We start from the raw sequence: 19,319 nt of genomic DNA, 5'->3' as shown, positions 1-19,319 counted from the left end.
GAGCCTGAAAGTCAGTTCTCCTTTATGCCCTACAATGTAATCATGTTTTCTCCACAGTGCCCAAGCAAAACATTCGGAGGATTTGATACAACCAAGGACCTTCCTGATGAAGTTGTAACCTTTGCCAGAAGCCACCCAGCCATGTTCAACCCTGTTTACCCCATTAACAACCGACCAATCATTGTTAAAACTGATGTGGACTACCAGTTCACCCAGATAGTGGTGGACAAAGTAGAAGCAGAAGATGGCCAGTATGATGTCATGTTCATAGGCACAGGTATACACATTTGCAAACTCCACTGATTGAAATGATGGATAAGTGTATACTAAAAAGTTTGTATTAACTCAACACATGTGTGCTTCAATCGTTTACTAGACATAGGGACAATACTGAAAGTGGTATCCATCCCCAGAGGCTCCTGGCATGACCTGGAGGAAGTCCTATTGGAAGAAATGACTGTCTTCAGAGTAAGTTATTCTTTTTTCACTTAAAGGTTAAAGGATGACTGTAAAATCAGCAAATGTTTTCTTATCAATCTGTTCTATTGCCATTTTGCATTTCTTACAGGAGCCAACAGCCATTACAGCAATGGAACTTTCAACAAAACAGGTATTGATTGTAGTTCTTATTGCATGTAAAATGAAACTATAGCAACACATGTAGCAGAACAAAGCACTGTAGCCAACACGGAAAGCTCACGTTTATAGCAAGATAACTCTGAAATAAATATGTTACCTCAGTAAATGAGTTCAGTTACGACTGAATATAAGCCTCATGGATTGCATTGGGAAGAATATGATACATAATGAAAAATGTTGCAAGTATTGTTTTTGCATGAGTCTGAAAGACCTGTCTCTTATGAGAGCTTTTCCTCATAGGTGCTTGGCTGAAATGCAGAGCACAGACTCACTTGTTTTAGGCACTTTAAGATGAGACACTTTATCGCGCAAAGATCTCAATTGTTGGCTTTTCAGCAACAGTTAGCTCATCAACTTAAATGGCAGGGAGAGACAAAACAAGACAGGTAATTGACAGGTAGGAGGGAGCTGAGCAACTGAAGTAAAATGGTCTGTCCACATTCCTGACTTGTATTTTCACCTCACTGACACAAGCTGAGCCAAACATAGGTGTAATAATCAAATCATACCACTCATCCGGACAGAAAAACTACATTGTAGCTCCTGAGATTTAAAATATGTGATATTGAAAATTAAAACTTTATCTCCTTTACCTTCACAGCAACAACTGTACCTGGGTTCAGACATTGGTGTGTCCCAGATGTCTTTGCATCGGTGTGAGGTTTATGGGAAGGCTTGTGCTGAATGCTGCTTGGCAAGGGACCCTTACTGTGCATGGGATGGCACCGAGTGCTCCAGATACTTTCCCATGGCTAAGAGGTACTGAATACAGGCTTCCACATTCATGCCGTGTCGCTACCCTGTTATTGTGTTTTACAAGCTGCTGGAACCTTGTACATAGAGAATACCTAGTGCTTCAGAACACTGAGTAATGTCAAATGAAATTTGATACTCCCAACCAACAGCAGATGCGTGAACACATCTGGTTTGGTATACATGTTAAACTTGATGCATGTTTTAGATAAATCCACACATCTTAAACTGAAACACACAGCACAGTTAAAATGTGCTTTTTGCATAAAGGTGTATTTGTGTTTTTCACAAGAGCAACCTGCTTTAGATTTAAACATGTGCAATGTGCAACACGTGCTTCAATCATGCTTATTTCAAGAATTGGTTTTGTTTAATATATTGGCTATATTTTACTGAGGTAAAACCAGATGATATAGAATGATTTTCACATAATGATTGAGGACATATGCAGTCAGACCACAATTCAGGGCTGCAGCAAGGGCACACTTATAGTGCAGGCTTTGTATGTTTGCCAAAAACCCCTAAAGGTAGAGGGTCAAGTTTCTACCAGAGAGCCAGAAATATAACCTGCCTCATGTGTTTACTGTAAATGAGACCCAATGTCAGTGATGTCTGGAGGCTGTCTGGGTGAACCAGGGGTGAGGTAGGTGTTAGAGGTCCAGTGGCAGTGCAGTTCTAGTAGTGGACTGATCTGTATATGTTTATGTATGTGTTTACTTGTGTGCAGCCTCCCACTCATAGCTTCATGGGGCTTATTGATTTGAATGCTAGCTGCACAGTATCCTGTTTTTTCTGTTAGTTGGACTCCAGAGTCTTACATTCAAACAAAAGACAGCCAGAGCAAATGTTACGATTACAAACACACCAAAACTGGGTTAGAACAATGGGATGCAGAGGGGAAGAAGTTGCCAGTTTGCTTTGGTGTCTCCATAGCTGCTTCATTCACTGTTAACAGAAAATATCCCGAGGGTTATATTTCTCACTTTACTTGAAACTCCATCTCTTTTGCATTTGCAAACTAGAGAGATGACAGGCTGAAATGATTGATTAGGTTTGCATTCCTCTCTCATACACACCCTACAATTAAACCATTTCTACAATGCTATGGGCTGCCTGCTGTTAGTTTATTTGTTTGTATTGGCCTCTACTCTTTCTGTAAATCAACACCCTTTTCACACACATGCGTACTTACACAAACTTTGTATCTGTGTTTCTGCAGGAGAACAAGGAGGCAAGATATCAGGAATGGAGACCCTCTCACTCAATGCTTAGATCTGCAACATCATGGTATATAAAAGAAAACTGTGTTTTATAAACTATGGTATAATCAAGGCAATGTGAAATAAAACGTTTAATGTTGATTTTAGTACATCATTACTCTGACTAATTACTATGACTTATCATTTCCAAAGGATATACTGAGCAGAGCTTTTTTTCAAGGGTTTACTTTTTCTTTAAACATAAAAATGGTCTCAAAGCAGCTGCTGGTCGTTGCTGAAGTGATCAAAACGGCAGAAAAGCCAGTAGAATGTGTGGGTTTTATATGTCTCTGGTGATGTGAAGATTAGAGTTGGTCCATGTGAAGCTTCTAATTAACATGGTCAGAATTCCTCCAAGCCTCCTCGCTGTCGCCAAGCCCTCCACTCTACTGCCCTGTTGGCGGTTTTAGTCCAGAAGCAGGACTCATACTTTTCATTCAACTGCAAGAACAAAAGAAAAAAAAGCTATCGAAAGCTGCTGATTTGAAGAGGAGTTCAGACACACACACAATACTGTTACCTTTTGCCACCCACTCAATAAGGATTTGATTATACATTCAACCAACCACAGAACAATGATAAAAAAAGAGTTGAGAAGGGAATAACACTTAATTGTAGCAGGCCTTACTGGAGTCTAGATTGTTAAATTAGATGTTATGAGATCGATCACTACGCTGGCCCTACAGTGTAAAAACACCCTGACTGAATAACATTGCACCTACTTGACTGTATAAAACATGTATTTTAGTTACAGCAAATTTCCTCCAACAACTGCTTCTGTGGTGGGAGCTGCACATGATTGAGTGTCGTCAGAAAAAAGACAGGATAATGTGATTAAATTAAATAACCTCACTGAAAAAACTAAAACCAGGCCCCTGTCTCAGGCAGTAGTTGGAGAACAATGTTTTTTTTACATTTAACTCAGAGAAAACCTGGCTGAGGAGCAAAACTTTCAGCCATTACCACAACTTATAAAATTTTGCAGCACACTGCAAAAAACATTTACTTTTACAGACTTGGGTGACTAATTTAAATGTTCTTGTCTAGATGAACTAACTGGGCAGGCAACTCTCCAGGATAAAACTGTGTATGGAGTGGAGAACAGCAGCACTTTCCTTGAGTGCAGTCCCAAGTCCCAGAGAGCTCTGACATATTGGCAGTATCAGCGATCTACTGATGATCGCAAACAGGAGGTTAGAACAAACTCAACACACACTTAATGTATTTTGGAATACACTCAGATACAATTTTTGTTAAGAGCAGATACATAATAATAGATGATAACGCATAATGAAGATTATTTTAAAAATACAGTATCATATTTGATCAATATTTAATGGTATAGTTGATTCAAGTGAAATACATGTTGTGTAATCAAAACAGCCATGAGGCAAAGCTAATTAGATTTTTGTATCTCTGTATCCTTTATTCTGTCTCTCTGGCTTCCAATTCATCATTCTGTAGATCAAATCAGAAGAACGTTTCATCCGCACAGACCAGGGCCTACTGATTCGCACACTTACCAAAAAGGATTCTGGGATCTATCTGTGCCAGGCGGTGGAGCACGGCTTCATGCAGACACTTCTGAAGGTGACCTTAGAAGTCATTGACACAGAGCGCCTGGATGATCTGCTACATCGGGATGAAGAAGCCGCAGCCAGCGTCCCTGCCCAGGATCTTACCCCACCTCAAGAAACTCCAAATCAAAAGCTGTGGTACAGAGACTTTCTGTCTTTGGTGAATCACCCAACTCTGAACAGTGTGGATGAGTTCTGTGAGCAGGTATGGAAAAGGGAGAGAAAGCACAGGAAGCAGAAAGCTCACCTGGTGCAACAAGTACAAATACACCAGCAGCAACAGCAGCAGAAGGTTGTAAACCCTCGCGCCCACATGCATGCTCAAGGCCTGGCAGCCAAGTGGAAACACCTGCAAGAGAGGCAGAAGGGGCGCAACCGCAGGACCCATGAACTGGAGAGGGCCCCCCGCAGTGTCTGATTTACAGACCTTGACTTTTAACACCCAAACCTGAAATCACACCCTCATTCTGTAATCCCACTCTTCTCCTTCATACCGAGATACAGACATCCTTCACAAAGACTGGATAGAAAAGTTAAACTGGAAAAAGGAAATGCTATCCTGATCTGCCAGCTGGTGTGTTCTGTGCGTGGGCAGCCATGTTTACAGTAGGACAGTACAGAGGACTGCAGGAAACGGGATGTTGCATATTATCTCAGCTGGCCTCTGTGGCCTGAACAATGCAAAGGGGCAGTGTCAACCAGCACAAGAAGAGGAGGATATATACAGTACCTACCCTACAGACATGACTGACTTCATGTTGAGATGCCAATGGCATGTCTCATGGCATGCTAGTTAGGTGTCTTTATCAGTGTGAAACTAAGTAGATACCTAAAAAATACCTGATCATTTCTTTTTTAAGTTTCATAAATATGAAAGAAGAGGAGGCGTGATTGTATTTAAATAAACAGTTTGGAGAGTAAATTAATTACAAGCACAAAATACGTGAAGGTCATGGAAAGCACAAATGGAATATTTGGTATTTTTTTGTTATTATAGATGGTTAAATCAATCAACACAAGAACGAAAAATGCCCAAGCACTGCAAGAAACTGGAAGTTATGGTCATCATTTGTCAACAAAATACAGCTATGTAGCTAAGGTGTGTAAATACTGTATTCCATAAAGTCTCCTCATACGTACTAAAGGGAATGGCTTGCAGTTGACTGCTGTTTCTCCAGATAGGAATTTATTTAAGAAAAAGTCTTTTGAAAGCAGTTGTAAACAGGGAGATTTTGTACTAGTCTGTGTGTCTACGCCCTAGATAAGCTTCCCAAACAAAGTCAGGTTTTATTACTCTGTTTTGTTCTTCTTTTTCTGTTTAATAATCAGATTCCTTCCAGTGTCAACAATCATTAAGTTGACTGTCACTTTAAAGGGTCTGCCAACTGCATCATCTCAGTGCATGAAATGTCATTCTGAGTTCTTCCATAATCATTTGATTTGTATACACTCATTTGTTTCCACTATATGTGTATTTATTGATATACAAGTATGTATTGAAAATATGTTTTAATGTGCAGGCTTTTTTTCCCCTCCTAGTTTGATTAATCTGATTTGCAGGACCAATCTCTTAAAATAACCGTATTATCACAAATGCTGTAGTAAAACTGGAAATTGCTTATCAATATTGGTCAATATTACATGCATTACATATCAAATACACTGAATAACCCAGTGTCCATACTGTATTTTTCTTCCACATTTATGGCCTCATATTCATATTCTTCACAGGCAGCGCAGTGTAACAACTTCATTCCACTGCATGTAACAAAAAAAAACTCTTCTGATTGTAACAATCCTTTATTATACAATGCACATACACACACACACACACACACACACACACACACACACACACACACACACACACACACACACACACACACACACACACACACACACACACACACACACACACACACACACACACACACACAAACCTGGAATGTAGCTGTGAACATTATGTAAATATAAATACTATGGTCTATGTTTGACAAGTAGAACACTGTGTACTAGTGCATGTGAATACTATTGTAGTGTTCCTGTTTTGCTATAGCAATGATATACTAGTCTGGTGTTGTCACCGTTATTCTGTTGTTTGCATATGCAGTACACAATATTAACTATTTCAAAGATGTACATACTATTTCTGTTAGGACTCTAAAGTGTATAATTGATCATTCCTGAGGTAGTGTTTCATAAAAATATATCAAGATTAAAACAGGATCTCGCTGTGGATTTAAATGTCCACAGACCCGTTAACAACAAAGAACAACAACAGTGAACAATGTCAGTTGAGCATTTCAACACATCAGTGTGTCAGATGACCTTGTCTAGTGAGTGTTTGCATACCCTCATCTGCTTTTAGAAGCCAGGATGGAGGAAGATGAGAAACAGCTGGAGCAGCCCCTCGAGGAAGAGATTTTAAGACTAACAAGACAAGTTCAACACCAGAGTTGTGGAACTTTCAGTAGAAATGGGCATATGATAAGATCATCAATATAAATAGAAAATATAGGGCGCCTCACTGCATCTGTCTTGGACATACAGTGACAGTGAGGAAATTAAGTGCTGCTGCTGCTTTGTTGGCATGATGATGGTGGTGATGTATTCTACTGATCTAATAAATGTCTCTTCATGAAGCGCTGGTTTCATTAAATCTATTTTTAATGTTCTGTGTCCCGCTGCTATCACGGTATGAGGTTACATTACATTACATTTCATTAAGCTGACGCTTTTGTCCAAAGCGACTTCCAATAAGTGCATTCAGCAATAAGGGTACAAGCCAGAAGAGCAAGTTATTGAGTAAGTGTGGTAGCTTCAAATAAGCCGATCTATGGAGTGCTACATATAAGTGCTTTTTAATTTTTTTTTAATTAGCTTAGCCAAGGTGCAGTCGCAAAGTAGTGATGTAGTAGTATAGATGATCAGATTAGATTGTGGACTACTTTGATTCATACATAACCAAAATGAATGAGAAAAACCTTTAAAAACTTTAAGTAATTTATCCCTAATTTGTTGGATTATCAGTTAACGATGTACTTGACTGTTATGTCCAGACATGTAAAGTATACTGACATCAGAGACTGGGCTAATTATTCATTGAATCAAAATAAGTCACTAACATACCAGTAATTTATAATATATGATATAATTAAAGTGGGTAAGAGATAATATTAGCAGCAGTGCCTCTAATATTATAATGTGTTTTGATAAATGAAGTTTTGTAGTATGGTGTTCCCCAGGCAGTAGAGGAATTACTGTAAGTTATTATTAAGACCTTGATGTGTGATGCGATGTGAATTATACATGAGGTCCCCTACAGTCTCTTACTAAAACCATGCTGTTGTATTTGCATACCGACAGGAGTTGATGGTTAAAGATATATACCCCCCCCCCCCCCCCCCCGAAAAAAACAAAAAAAAACAGAACACCAACATCTTCAATTAAACTTATTTCAATCAATCCGGCAACAAAATATGAACTGTGTTTTACTACTGCCCTCTGGTGGACATAATAGTAATGTACATACTGTATATACCCCTAAACAGAAAAAAAGTGATTTTACATTTCCCATCTGTTTGTATATGTAGCCTATTTGGTATATTGTAAAAGTTCAAAACACAACAGACTTTTTTTTTTTTTGTCATAATAGAGCTTCTGTTGACACATTTGGTCACTCCTGATCCAAGGTCAAAGGTCAGTGAGCATATGTCTCACATGGGCCTTGACCTGTGGGGTCAGTTCAACTGCTGCTGTGGGAGCTCATGAGCTTCAGTCTTTACTTCCTCAGAAGCTTCAAAGGGAACATTATTGAGGGAGAGTTGAGTGTTGATAGTGTCGGCTTGGAGAACACACACACACAGCCTTTGTGACCCTGATGGTCTTCACCTTACTTTAATATGACAAGGTGGACACAAGTGTGCGTATTATCCCATAACATATAACTATAGGATAACTATATTTAATGATTACTATAACATTCTTTCAGATTGTGGCAGTAACATATAGCCCTACAAACCAAAATGCAGTGAATACTTGAGCAAAAAAAGAAAGACATAGATTAATGCAAAACTGCAATATGAAGTACACACTGTGATAATGTACAGGGGTGAAGTTCAATTCAATTCAATTCAATTAAATTTTACTTATAGTGCCAAATCATAACAAAAGTTATCTCAGGACACTTTATAAACTAGGTAAAGACCACACTCTATGACTTATTTATGATTTACATAGACCCAACAATTCCCCCGTAGAGTACAGTGGCAACGAAAACCTTCCCTATAACAGGCAGGAACGTCGGACAGACCCAGCTCTGTGGAGGACGGCCATCTGACTTGACCGTTGTGGAGGTTATATGTTGGTATACGGAGTATAGCGTATACCCTGCCTTTTTCGGGCAGTTTACAGTATATCAACCCACCCAGTATACCACTAACCAGTGCAGCTTCACCACTGACCATGTCATCATCTAAGCTAAGTGGAGCTTTTTCAGAGCTTTTACCCATCTGCTTCCATATGCAAAGGTCCTAGTCATACCTATATCAAAGAGCATGACTGCCCTCCGGTGGCTGAGGAGACCTCTTTCGATACGGTTCAGCTCCAACATCCCACTCTGCCTGATGGAAAATAGCAGCTCTCCCTTTGACTCCAAGCCAAGGCCATGGATGAGTGAGAAGGACCGCCCTGACACTTACACAAAGGACTACTGAATTCAATGGAAAAAGTGACACATGAGTGACAGAGTGGGAGAGTGAGAATACAAAGATTGGGTAGAAGTTAATAACCTTCTTGGTGCTGTTTTTATTGCACTGAAACTGCTCTGGTGCTGGAAAATGTTTGTTTGTGGAAGGTAAAGTAAAGCTGTTTTGCATCAGACGTTTTGGTAAGAGAGATTTATCACAAACAAGACAGTTATTACAATCCATTGAATCAGTTCAATTGAATTCAACTCAAAAAAGTTACATTTTCTATTGGGAGGTCCACACCTAACAACATCTAAATGTAGTACACTCAATAGGTGACATCTAATAATAATGGAATAACTGGAGAGAGTTTTAATGAAACTTTAGTGTGATTACTCACCTCATGTGATTTATCATGTGAAACTCATCTTGACTCATATACTCTGCAAAAGAAATGCATGGATTAGGAGTCATATGGCAGGCAGCTGAGTGAATATGTAAGATCACATGTTTGCATGCAGGTGCGCACAATGCGTTAGACTCTTTCCCTTAGACACTCATCATCTTTTACTGCCGCTGTGGGAATAAGCATTGGTGTATTCCAAAAGTGAAATGGAGAAGAGATATAGTCATTTATTTTACACTAGTGACAATACATCGGGTTGATGCTCCACTAGGCCCAGTAGGGTTTTGCTGGAGATATGTAAACACATGCACTTATCTCTACTCCACTTCAGCTGGTGTGTTTTGGAACACCTCAGGACACAATGCATTAATTTAACCGGAAGATTGATGGAAAATTCCAAAAGCACATGATTAAGCACCATCTTATAGCATGCACATCCACATGTTGATGTTTGCATCAAAATACAAATAACAGACATGGATACTCCCAACATGTTTGCTATATTCCTAGAAGAGGACACACCACACATCTGGGAGCTATAGAGAGAGCGGAGCCCCAGTGTAGCAAAACATGACCCACTCAGCTGACATTTACTCAACTATAGACTCCTGACAGCCTCCAGCCATTAGCCGGGTGAGAAATAACATTCATATGTCATACCTCTCTTCTCCCACCTTATAGCAGAGTGTGGTATATCACAGACCTCTTAGAGTGAGGTAATGATCTATTCTCTTCCCAACAGCTGTCACTTATGAAAAGCTTGTAGGATACTGGCAGTGTCCTGTCTGCGTCATTGAGTCAACACTGTGGAAGTGTGTGTGTGTGTGTGTGTGTGTGTGTGTGTGTGTGTGTGTGTGTGTGTGTGTCTGTGTGTGTGTGTGTGTGTGTGTGTGTGTGTGTGTGTGTGTGTGTGTGTGTGTGTGTGTGTGTGTGTGTGTGTTTATGTGCGTGTGGAATTGGGTGTTGAATTATTAAGTTATTCTCCGGAAAACCTAATTTTGCAGATCTGGGGTGGAGTATCACTAGATCATTGAAAGATAATGCTTTGAAGCGCGATCAGGTTTGCATGTCTGTGTGTAACCTGCTCTCCATCAGACTTTGGTAGTGTGTCAGCATGCAGGGGCATAGCCCTTGCCTGGGGTAAAACAGAGGACAGAGTATTTAACTGTGGCAGCTTGGCAGTGCTAGTGCTGGTGGTGTACTGAACAATTGGCGGGAACCTCAAGTGCCTCTCTGAATGACAGCATGGCACAAGTGGTTTCGACTGGAGGTATGACAAGACCTTTAGCTCATTTCCTATGTGGAAAAGACCATGTTATTTTCATGACTTGTCACACACTTGTAATGTTGTCTCCTTACTCTTATGGATTAAACAAGTATTTTATTATACTATGGACTTTTTATGGACATTTATTTTACAATACATGACGATATAATATATAACTTATATAACAAAACAAAATAACATGCTTGTGATAGACTTTGTTGTCCGTCCTGTTCGAAAGCACACAATAATTTTGGTGAGGGAACACCACAAACACACACACACACACACACACACACACACACACACACACACACACACACACACACACACACACACACACACACACACACACACACACACACACACACACACACACACACACACACACACACACACACACACACACACACACACGCACACACACATGCACACACACATGCACACGCATACATTTCGTCAAAGCAAGGCATGATGAGATTAAAAAAACTATTCCCATCTAGCATACCATATAACTGTGAATATAATAAGTATTTTATTGGTTTCCCTTAAGTGCAAAATTACTCTATAATTTGATGGCTGACATCTTGCTGCTGTACAACTATCTACACAACACAACAACTACAATTTTGACAGCTTACAAGAATAAATGAAGTACTAAAATCAATCAGATGATCCTTCAGTTTTTTTATCCCATGAGACGTTTGATGACTTGAGGCAGTTTTGGAACATAGATCGAGTATATGAAAGGAGAGGGAAGTATTTTTCTTCCTTCACCTTGAATAGCTCAAACTTGACTCATGGAGCACACTTATAAACATGCAATTACATTTAAATAAACTTTACCCTGAATGGTCAATCAGCCTGAGTAAGTTTGTAAGCTCCTTGAATGTTTATCCAGTGGCAATGATGTCCAGTAAATCAGTTGACGTGTACAGTACTGCACACTGCAATTTTCTAGACTGTCCAATATTAGAATTGGCAAGAATGTGAGTCTGGGTGAATGTGAGTGTTTATCTATCACATCATGGTCAGATTAATGGAGGACACTGTAGGTATGAGTTTAGACTGAAGATGATGCAAGAAAAATAAAATAACAGTTTCCGATTCTCGTTTACACATCTTGTGTTATCAGTAATCTATGACACTGGACTCAGATTAATGGAGGACAAAGAAGAATCAAAGAAAACTATCTAAATATCTTCCGAGGCTTCAGGTCAGATGCTGTTGTTCAAAGCAGATATAAGATTATGGTACAAAAGGGGCAATGCAAAGAAACACATCAAAGCTGCTGAAAGAAGCTGATAATAGGATAGATACAATCTGAATGAGGCCTCAGGCTTGACCTCAGCTGACCCTGTAATGGGTCAAAGGTCATTCGACCGAAAAGTAGAGCAAATCATCCAGAGTGATGCGACTAGGTAGCCTGCTGTGTATCTGACTGTTGTCTGGCTGCTACCTTCCACACGTCTAATCTGTAACTGATTGAGGTCTGCTTAAGCAAGGTTGGAGCTCCTGGAACACATCACCCAGTGAGGGGCTAAGCTCTGTATGTCATTGGGCTCAGCCTTGCTTTTAGAATATTAGGAGGATAAATAATCAGTGACTCAAAAGCAATAGAACAGATGAAAAATGTATAAGGAAGGTCAGAGTTTTTTGGTTATGTATGTTGATATTAGCAAAGACTTTCTTTGAACTTAACCATTTTTGTTTAAATTACAGTAGTAGTAGTAGTAGTAGTAGCAAGTATACACAAATAAATCCCCACCTCCATCTGTGCCCCCTCCCTCATTCCCAGTGAAAATCTGTTGATGTAATCCATGATAAATTGGAGACATGGCAACTTAAACATTCACCATCAGAATACATCTTTGTCAATGTGGATTAGCCTGATACTGTACTGGAAATAATGTGCACAAAACAGGTGCCTTATATTTTATGTAAAACACTGTTTTGCTATTTCAGATGTAATTGAAACAACTATTTGTGAGCATACTTTTGTATTTCTGAATCTGCTGCCCAATAAACTTTATGTGCTTACAAAGCAGCACTAATGTGCTAAGAATACTTTTTAATGAATTCCCTTAATGTTTAATTCTATCAGAGTGGTCAAGTTTCACTCCATCAACTTTGAGCAAACAAATTCCATACATTTTATGCAAAATGCCCTCGTGCTTGCTCAGTCTAGTTGTTGCTGATACAGTATATTCACTGATGTTAGTTTTTATTACACACAAATGCTAGCTTTTCTATCTTGCTTTACAATAAAAATAAAATGATTGTATGCTCAAAAATGATCCTGCCACCTCTTTGGACATACTTGTTTTCTCTCTGCAGTTTGCTTCACAGGAGGAGTTGTGCATATGTTATTGACAGGTTAATAAATGGTTACTTAATTACAGCCAGTTCTGGTGTTGTCTTGTTACAGCAATCAAGTCCTGTCAAACACAAGACAAAAAAGGAAAACAAGTGATGCTTAAGGCATTAAGTACAGTGAAAAATAGTGTAGACACGCCATCTGCCACATCACACGGATCTGACAGGAAGTCAAAACGCAGGACCTGTGACACTTTAAGGTTAGGTGATAGATGTCAGTGACGATAATTTAGCAGCAAAAATGCTGCTTAACAGGAGCTTTTATTGCAGGTGTTACCTTAAAGATGTTTTCTTGTCTAAATTTAACCATTAGCTAACCTTTTTATGTGGTGGACACGTGAAAATAGCACATCTGTTTTGCGCTGTTGCCACATTATCCAATTTGTGGTTGGGGAAAGAAATGTTCTCAGCCACCGCATACTTTTCACAGTTCATGCTGGTTGTGCAACACTATGTTGATGAGTATACACTAGTGGTTCAAAATATGTGACCCAAAACAAGTGTGTTTTGTTCCAGGAAAAGTATTTGTCAGTTGATATGAAGTGTTGATTATATTGACTCTAAAACCCCAGTGTTTACCTCAAGTTCTTCTGAGCCATCTTGCCATGGTTTTTGTAGAATTGTAAGCCCAGTAATTATGGACACATGAAGTGACAAACAAAGGCGGTTGAGTTTACAGATGCATTAAAAAGCCATACAAGGCAGACACCAGCCATCCTGGCATTGATCTGGTAAGTGCCACACTGGCGTCAGTCTGAAACTATAACTCATTAATAGGTTTATAGCTTACGGGACTGTTTTTTTATTATTATTTGTAAGAATTCATTGGTGTGGAAATTTAGGGGAGGTTTTGTAGTTGGAGAGAGTTGTCGAAAGTATAGTAAATTATTTTAAAGGTCACATATTGTAAAAAGTGAGATTTCTAAGACTTTTTTTTATTATAAAGAAGAATACTTTGAATGTATCAAGACACTCAATCCACATATAAGCCCATTGTCCATATTCAGAAACTGGACTTCAAGGAGCCTTCAGGACTTGCTACAACTATGCAATATATTGGTAAAAAGGTGCCAATACTGTGCCGTTAAAGTCAGGCTACAATAATGCAATGCCGAGAGCAAAGATGTGGAAGACCTGGTAATGCTGACCAATCAGAGACTGGGAGGAAGGCTTAAAGAGACAGGCGCTAAAACTAAGCATTTCAGACAGAGGGGGAATACAGCTATATCAGACAGACAGTATGATATAATAATAAAAGTGTAATATATCTTTCTTAAAGATATTTGGTTGAAAAGATTGACACCATTCTCATGTCTGTATGGTAAATATGAAGCTACTGTACAACCAGCAACCAGTTATCATCTTACCACAATGTGTACTTTTACACATTGTTTTTTAAAGGTGGATTTTGTTACATTTGAATGCAGGCTTACTGTTTCCTCCTGTTTTCAATCCCTTGCTAAGATAAAATAATAATTTGCTGGCAGTAGCTTCACATTTATTGCACAGACATGAGCGAAGAAAACAATTCTCCAAATGTCAGACTATTCATTTAAGGTATGTATTTTGCTCAGCTGGGGAAAACACATAGGGCATCCCTGTCTTTCCAAGATTATGATACTGCCTACCACATGTGTGTGCGTCTACATGTGTACACATACAGTGTATCAGCTATATCTCATTGTGATCCACATGATTGCTAAATGTTATTAATCGTGTCAGGGACAGATGTAAACATAGTGAAATGTGCAGATGGATGAACAGGAGATTTTGACACAGGTCACTGGCCCTAACCCTAACCCTAACCCATTTAGTGATATAGTTGAGGTTAACAGGTTAACTGATGGTTCTGCCAGAAGGAAAAGCACATCTGTAATAAGCTTTTGCCCGATACCTTCCCTACAATTCTCATCCTCCCACTCACATTCTCTTATGTATGACAATGACAAACATATGCATGTCAGTGTGAAGCACAGGGAAACTTAGCATCGAAGAGCTGTGGTATCTCTGTCCTCTTGATAATTAAGGAGTTTAGATAAGGACACGATATTGATGTGTAGTGTTTTTGGCAAATGTAGGAGTAAATGCAGGAAACAACAGACACAAGCCCATAATTTACTAAGAGAGACACACCAACAGATACACCCAAAGTATGACTCACACTGTTTATTCACAGATGTGGACACTGCATGTATTACTTTTTTAAGCATTTGGCCTCAATTAAACCAATTTTGTTTTTAGTTTATATCCCTCTACATCAAACAGGGATTTATTTGATGTATTTGCTTGAATGTTTATTTGCCAGATTGATTGATTAATTAATGTCAAGGTTTGCACGTGATATGTGGCCCTTTATTGTTCACAGACAACAAATCCATATTGGATTTTGAGGCTGCCTCTAAGCCACTTCAAACGAGACTGAGGCAGGGAGAAAGTGCCACACACCCTTGCTAAAGCAACACATGGTGGTCCTGCCCTGAAGCAGGATGGGAGCACTCTGATTCAATTTATGTGTCACTACTCATATTTCATAAACACAGGGATACATATATATGCACAGCATCCCACACACCCCAACTGGCAAGGCCTACGCTCACACCCACAGTCATACTGACAAAGTGTTTTGCCAGTTTGGTCAATTTGATGGGGAGAGGTTTTTCCAAAACGTGGTCTGAAAGGATACAATAATAATAATAATAGATAAAAGGATCTTAGCTACATCTCAACAAGGCTTTCAATTAACACAGTACAGAGACAGCTCTGTAAAGTGACTCATGACCTTCTTTTAAGTGCAGATGCAGAGCTCTTTACTATTTTAGTTCTTTTTGTCATCAGTGCAGCCTCCAATATGATCATGAAATTCTATTAAATATTTTGGTAGGTTTGTATCTCAGGTCCTGCTTTTAACTTGTTTAAATCATATTTGTCTGACAGAAACTTTCTTAGTACTGCTCCTCATCCTCCGTGGCCCACATCACTTGTGGAGTACCACAAGGTTCTATTCTGGGTCCAGTCCTCTTCTCCCTTTACATGCTTTCATTTGGTCACATAATGCAGAAACATAACATGTCTTATCACTGTCTTACCCCAATAGCCTTATTTCCCGGCACAATTGCCGAGATGAAATCAAAGCGTGGAGGCATCAGAGTTACCTGCAATAATAAAAGAGAGGTTTTTGATCAGTCCACACTGCTTGACTGAAGCACACAAACCCCATCTGGGTTACTTTGCTCCCTATGCTACAGTACACACACTGCCAGAAACGTAGGCATCATATTTCCCTCTCTAATCTTACTTTTTGAAAAGCAGGTCAAGACAGTTGGTCAGGCTTTTTTCACAATTAATAACCATCTCCAACATAAAATATTTCTGTCCTTCAGTGACGTGGAGAACATCATACTAAATGCTTTTATTTTGTTCTAGAATTAATTATTGCAGGCCATAAAGACAGTGAAATGTGCCAAACACATTTCATACCAATGTTTGCAGAAATGAACAACCAGTCTGATATACAACACTGTATTTTCAAACACAGCTGTTTGTTTCTTCATATTCATACCCTTGTGTTTCATTTTTGGTTCTGAATGATATGTGGCTGACATTTATGTGTGGGAATTAATCACAAACCAGTGAGCTAGAAAAAAAACAGCCATAAGTACATGTTGATGGCAGATGTTTAGTCTATACTTTTCACTTTGTAACTCTTATTATATCTGTCTTTATTTTGTCTGCAAGCAGCGATCAAAGGTTAGCTTGTTAAAGACAAAACTACATCAAAAGAGATTTTTAAGCCTGTTTTTTCAATCTTAAATATTTCTACATAAATACACTTGTCAACCTGCTAAGCATGATAGATAACAATGCACAGGAGGATAAATGGGTACCTCCACATGTTTGTGAGATTTTCCATCCTGTGCTCATGTGCAAAAACATGACAAAATTCACCGTAAAGCACATTAACACAGGCACACAATACACATGCATTCACGAGCAGACATCCACACCTGCACAAACACCTGTAGATTATGTGACGGTTACCATGATGATGAATGAGAATACACATGAGGCCAGATGGTCACTTCCACATATCACTCTAGAGTCATAACCCATTCCTCATCTTCACCATCTGTGACTGCAGAGAGCTGTCTGAGCTGTGTTTCCCATTACTAACCCTATAACTAAGAAATATGCCTTTAGAGCTGAATCACAGGAAGCAAAGAAAGCCAAAACAGTGGCCACGTTGTGGCTTTGATAGCAGTTTTGTATTCATCTGAACTTGAATGAAGCAATGTTTATACTGGCATCATATTTGGCACAGAGAAAATGTACTTGCCACGCATTGTTGCCATGGACACTCATGCAAAACGTGCACCTACTTAGGGCCTCACCTGAGGGTTAGCAGTACTCAGTAGGGGAGAGGTGAGGAAATAATGGAGTGTAACAGAATATATACAGACCTCTCTCCACTTCTCTATAAACATGTGTTAAAAGTATGATATCATATGCATAAAGGTGTGCACAGTGGGTTTTATACCATAATGTTCACACTCAACAGACACAGCTAAGCCAACCATAACACACATGGCTTCTCAGTCAGAGTAGACCTACACTTCTTCTCTCCTTCCTCTCTCCCAGTTCATTCATTTGTGGCTAACAGTGACTCCTACTCTCTGCATGGTATCATACACAATGCAACACAAGCTCGTTGATAGAATCACCGAACCACACAAGCAGGATAAACGATTGACTGAGTGAGGATTTGTTACCTGTCCATGCAAGTCATATCATATTCTGTGATTGTTGATGTATGGCAATGAAGCAACAATGAACTGCTACCTACCATCAAATTCTGACTAATGTCTCAATAGTCAGGTTTTGCTGTGGGGACAACCTTGACTGGCCATATGATAGCCACCTGTGTAAACGGTTGGAGTATCTAGTGGCTCTGAAACACTGGATCCTCAGAGTATGGCTTCTGTTGCCACGGGAGACCAGGGACTTGACCTCTCTTTAGCAGAGGGGAGCACAGCAGGCAGTCAGTGGTAGACATAAACTAACATACACACATTTTTCTGCATAATAATTCTGCATACACGGTTTTAATTTCTTTATTTCCTTTTCTTTCTTACTCTCTTACACTGAAACTGCAGTTCAGAGCACATAACTATTAGACAAAAATTTGTGTGTTTGTGTGTGTGTGTGTGTGTGTGTGTGTGTGTGTGTGTGTGTTTTGGGGGGCAGGAGGAGTGTCTGTCTCTGTGAGTCAAAACAGGAGGTGAGGGAGACTTCTATTGAACAGGGGCGGATATTGACACAGCATTAACATGAATGAAAATATTTTCTGTGTTCAGAGAGCATGAAAGGATTGCCGCCAGTCATTTGCACATGGCCTATTCAAACAAACGCTAGACATCAGCACTCAATCTTCTCACAGACACCGGCTTCCTAAAACCACAGCTAAAGGAAGGTGGCATTTAGTGACATGACAGGCTGTGGGTCAAATATTGTGACCATGAATGTTACCATCTTTGAAATGTGACGCAGTCACAGCGCTCAGATAGTACAGAGCAAATATCTCTGCAGTGCAGTACATGCTGAATAAATATTCTAGGTATTGTTAGAATCCCAGAGATGCACGTAAAAGGACATAATTTTAATGGCGGTGGAAAGAAAGCGGGTGTATGGCTGCTGTGTAGGAGTGCTGCATGGCAGGGCACTTGATAGAAGCTACTAGCACAGTCAGAATCATACTAATGGAAACATCAAGGGAAGAAAGTATAACACAAATCAAGAAAAGGCGAAGGAAGCAGGGACAGAGGGATGGTTAAAAAGGAGCGGGGAGGTGGGGGATTGAGCTGTTGTTGTTTCTGGTCTGTGGCAGATTTCTGACTGATTACTGCTATTAGACTGGGTAAAGTAAGTAGAGACCCATTCAGTCACCGAGGGGCCAATGTGAGTAAGTGGATGCTATGCCCACTGGCCTACGAGCATTAGCCTCCTTAAATGGCTATCAATCTAAGGTAGCGGCTTAAGAGATCGGAAATGAAAATCTTCCGGTGCACCTTTCAACAGGATGCAAGGCTAAAATATGCTCTTAGGTTGAAACTGATGAAAATGTGTGTCAAAGTCTGTCAGATAGTGTCAGCTCCATTGGAAGCTGACGTTGAACAGTTGCCTCACCCTCAACAACAGATGATAGTCTATAATTGCAACAGGCAATGGAATAACATAGATAGTGTATGTTAGGAGACCCCCACAAAACACAAAGTCCTTCTGTTCTGGCAGGGAACAGGTGCAACGTGGGAGTTGGAGTCATAAAATCTCAGGGGGTGGGGGTGCAGCTGCTACAGCCGAATT

The 19,319-nt window shown here is 39.6% G+C and overlaps 1 protein-coding gene across 3 annotated transcripts in view; it reads left to right on the top strand.

Annotated features, from left to right (window-relative positions):
- Positions 1-6,781, top strand: part of sema3ab (sema domain, immunoglobulin domain (Ig), short basic domain, secreted, (semaphorin) 3Ab) — a 31,559-nt gene extending 24,778 nt beyond the window's left edge. For all 3 annotated transcript variants that reach the window (XM_083916480.1, XM_083916479.1, XM_083916478.1), the window contains 7 exons: positions 58-277; positions 377-468; positions 569-610; positions 1,241-1,398; positions 2,612-2,679; positions 3,699-3,844; positions 4,116-6,781. In XM_083916480.1, the coding sequence (XP_083772606.1) occupies positions 58-277; positions 377-468; positions 569-610; positions 1,241-1,398; positions 2,612-2,679; positions 3,699-3,844; positions 4,116-4,646 (1,257 nt within the window). In that variant the 3' untranslated portion in view covers positions 4,647-6,781. The remainder of the gene's footprint in view (positions 1-57; positions 278-376; positions 469-568; positions 611-1,240; positions 1,399-2,611; positions 2,680-3,698; positions 3,845-4,115) is intronic.
- Positions 6,782-19,319: the final 12,538 nt, after the last annotated feature.

Source organism: Echiichthys vipera, assembly GCF_963691815.1.
Source record: "Echiichthys vipera genome assembly, chromosome: 7".
NCBI lineage: Eukaryota > Metazoa > Chordata > Actinopteri > Perciformes > Trachinidae > Echiichthys > Echiichthys vipera.
This window is presented reverse-complemented; position numbering and strand designations above follow the sequence as displayed.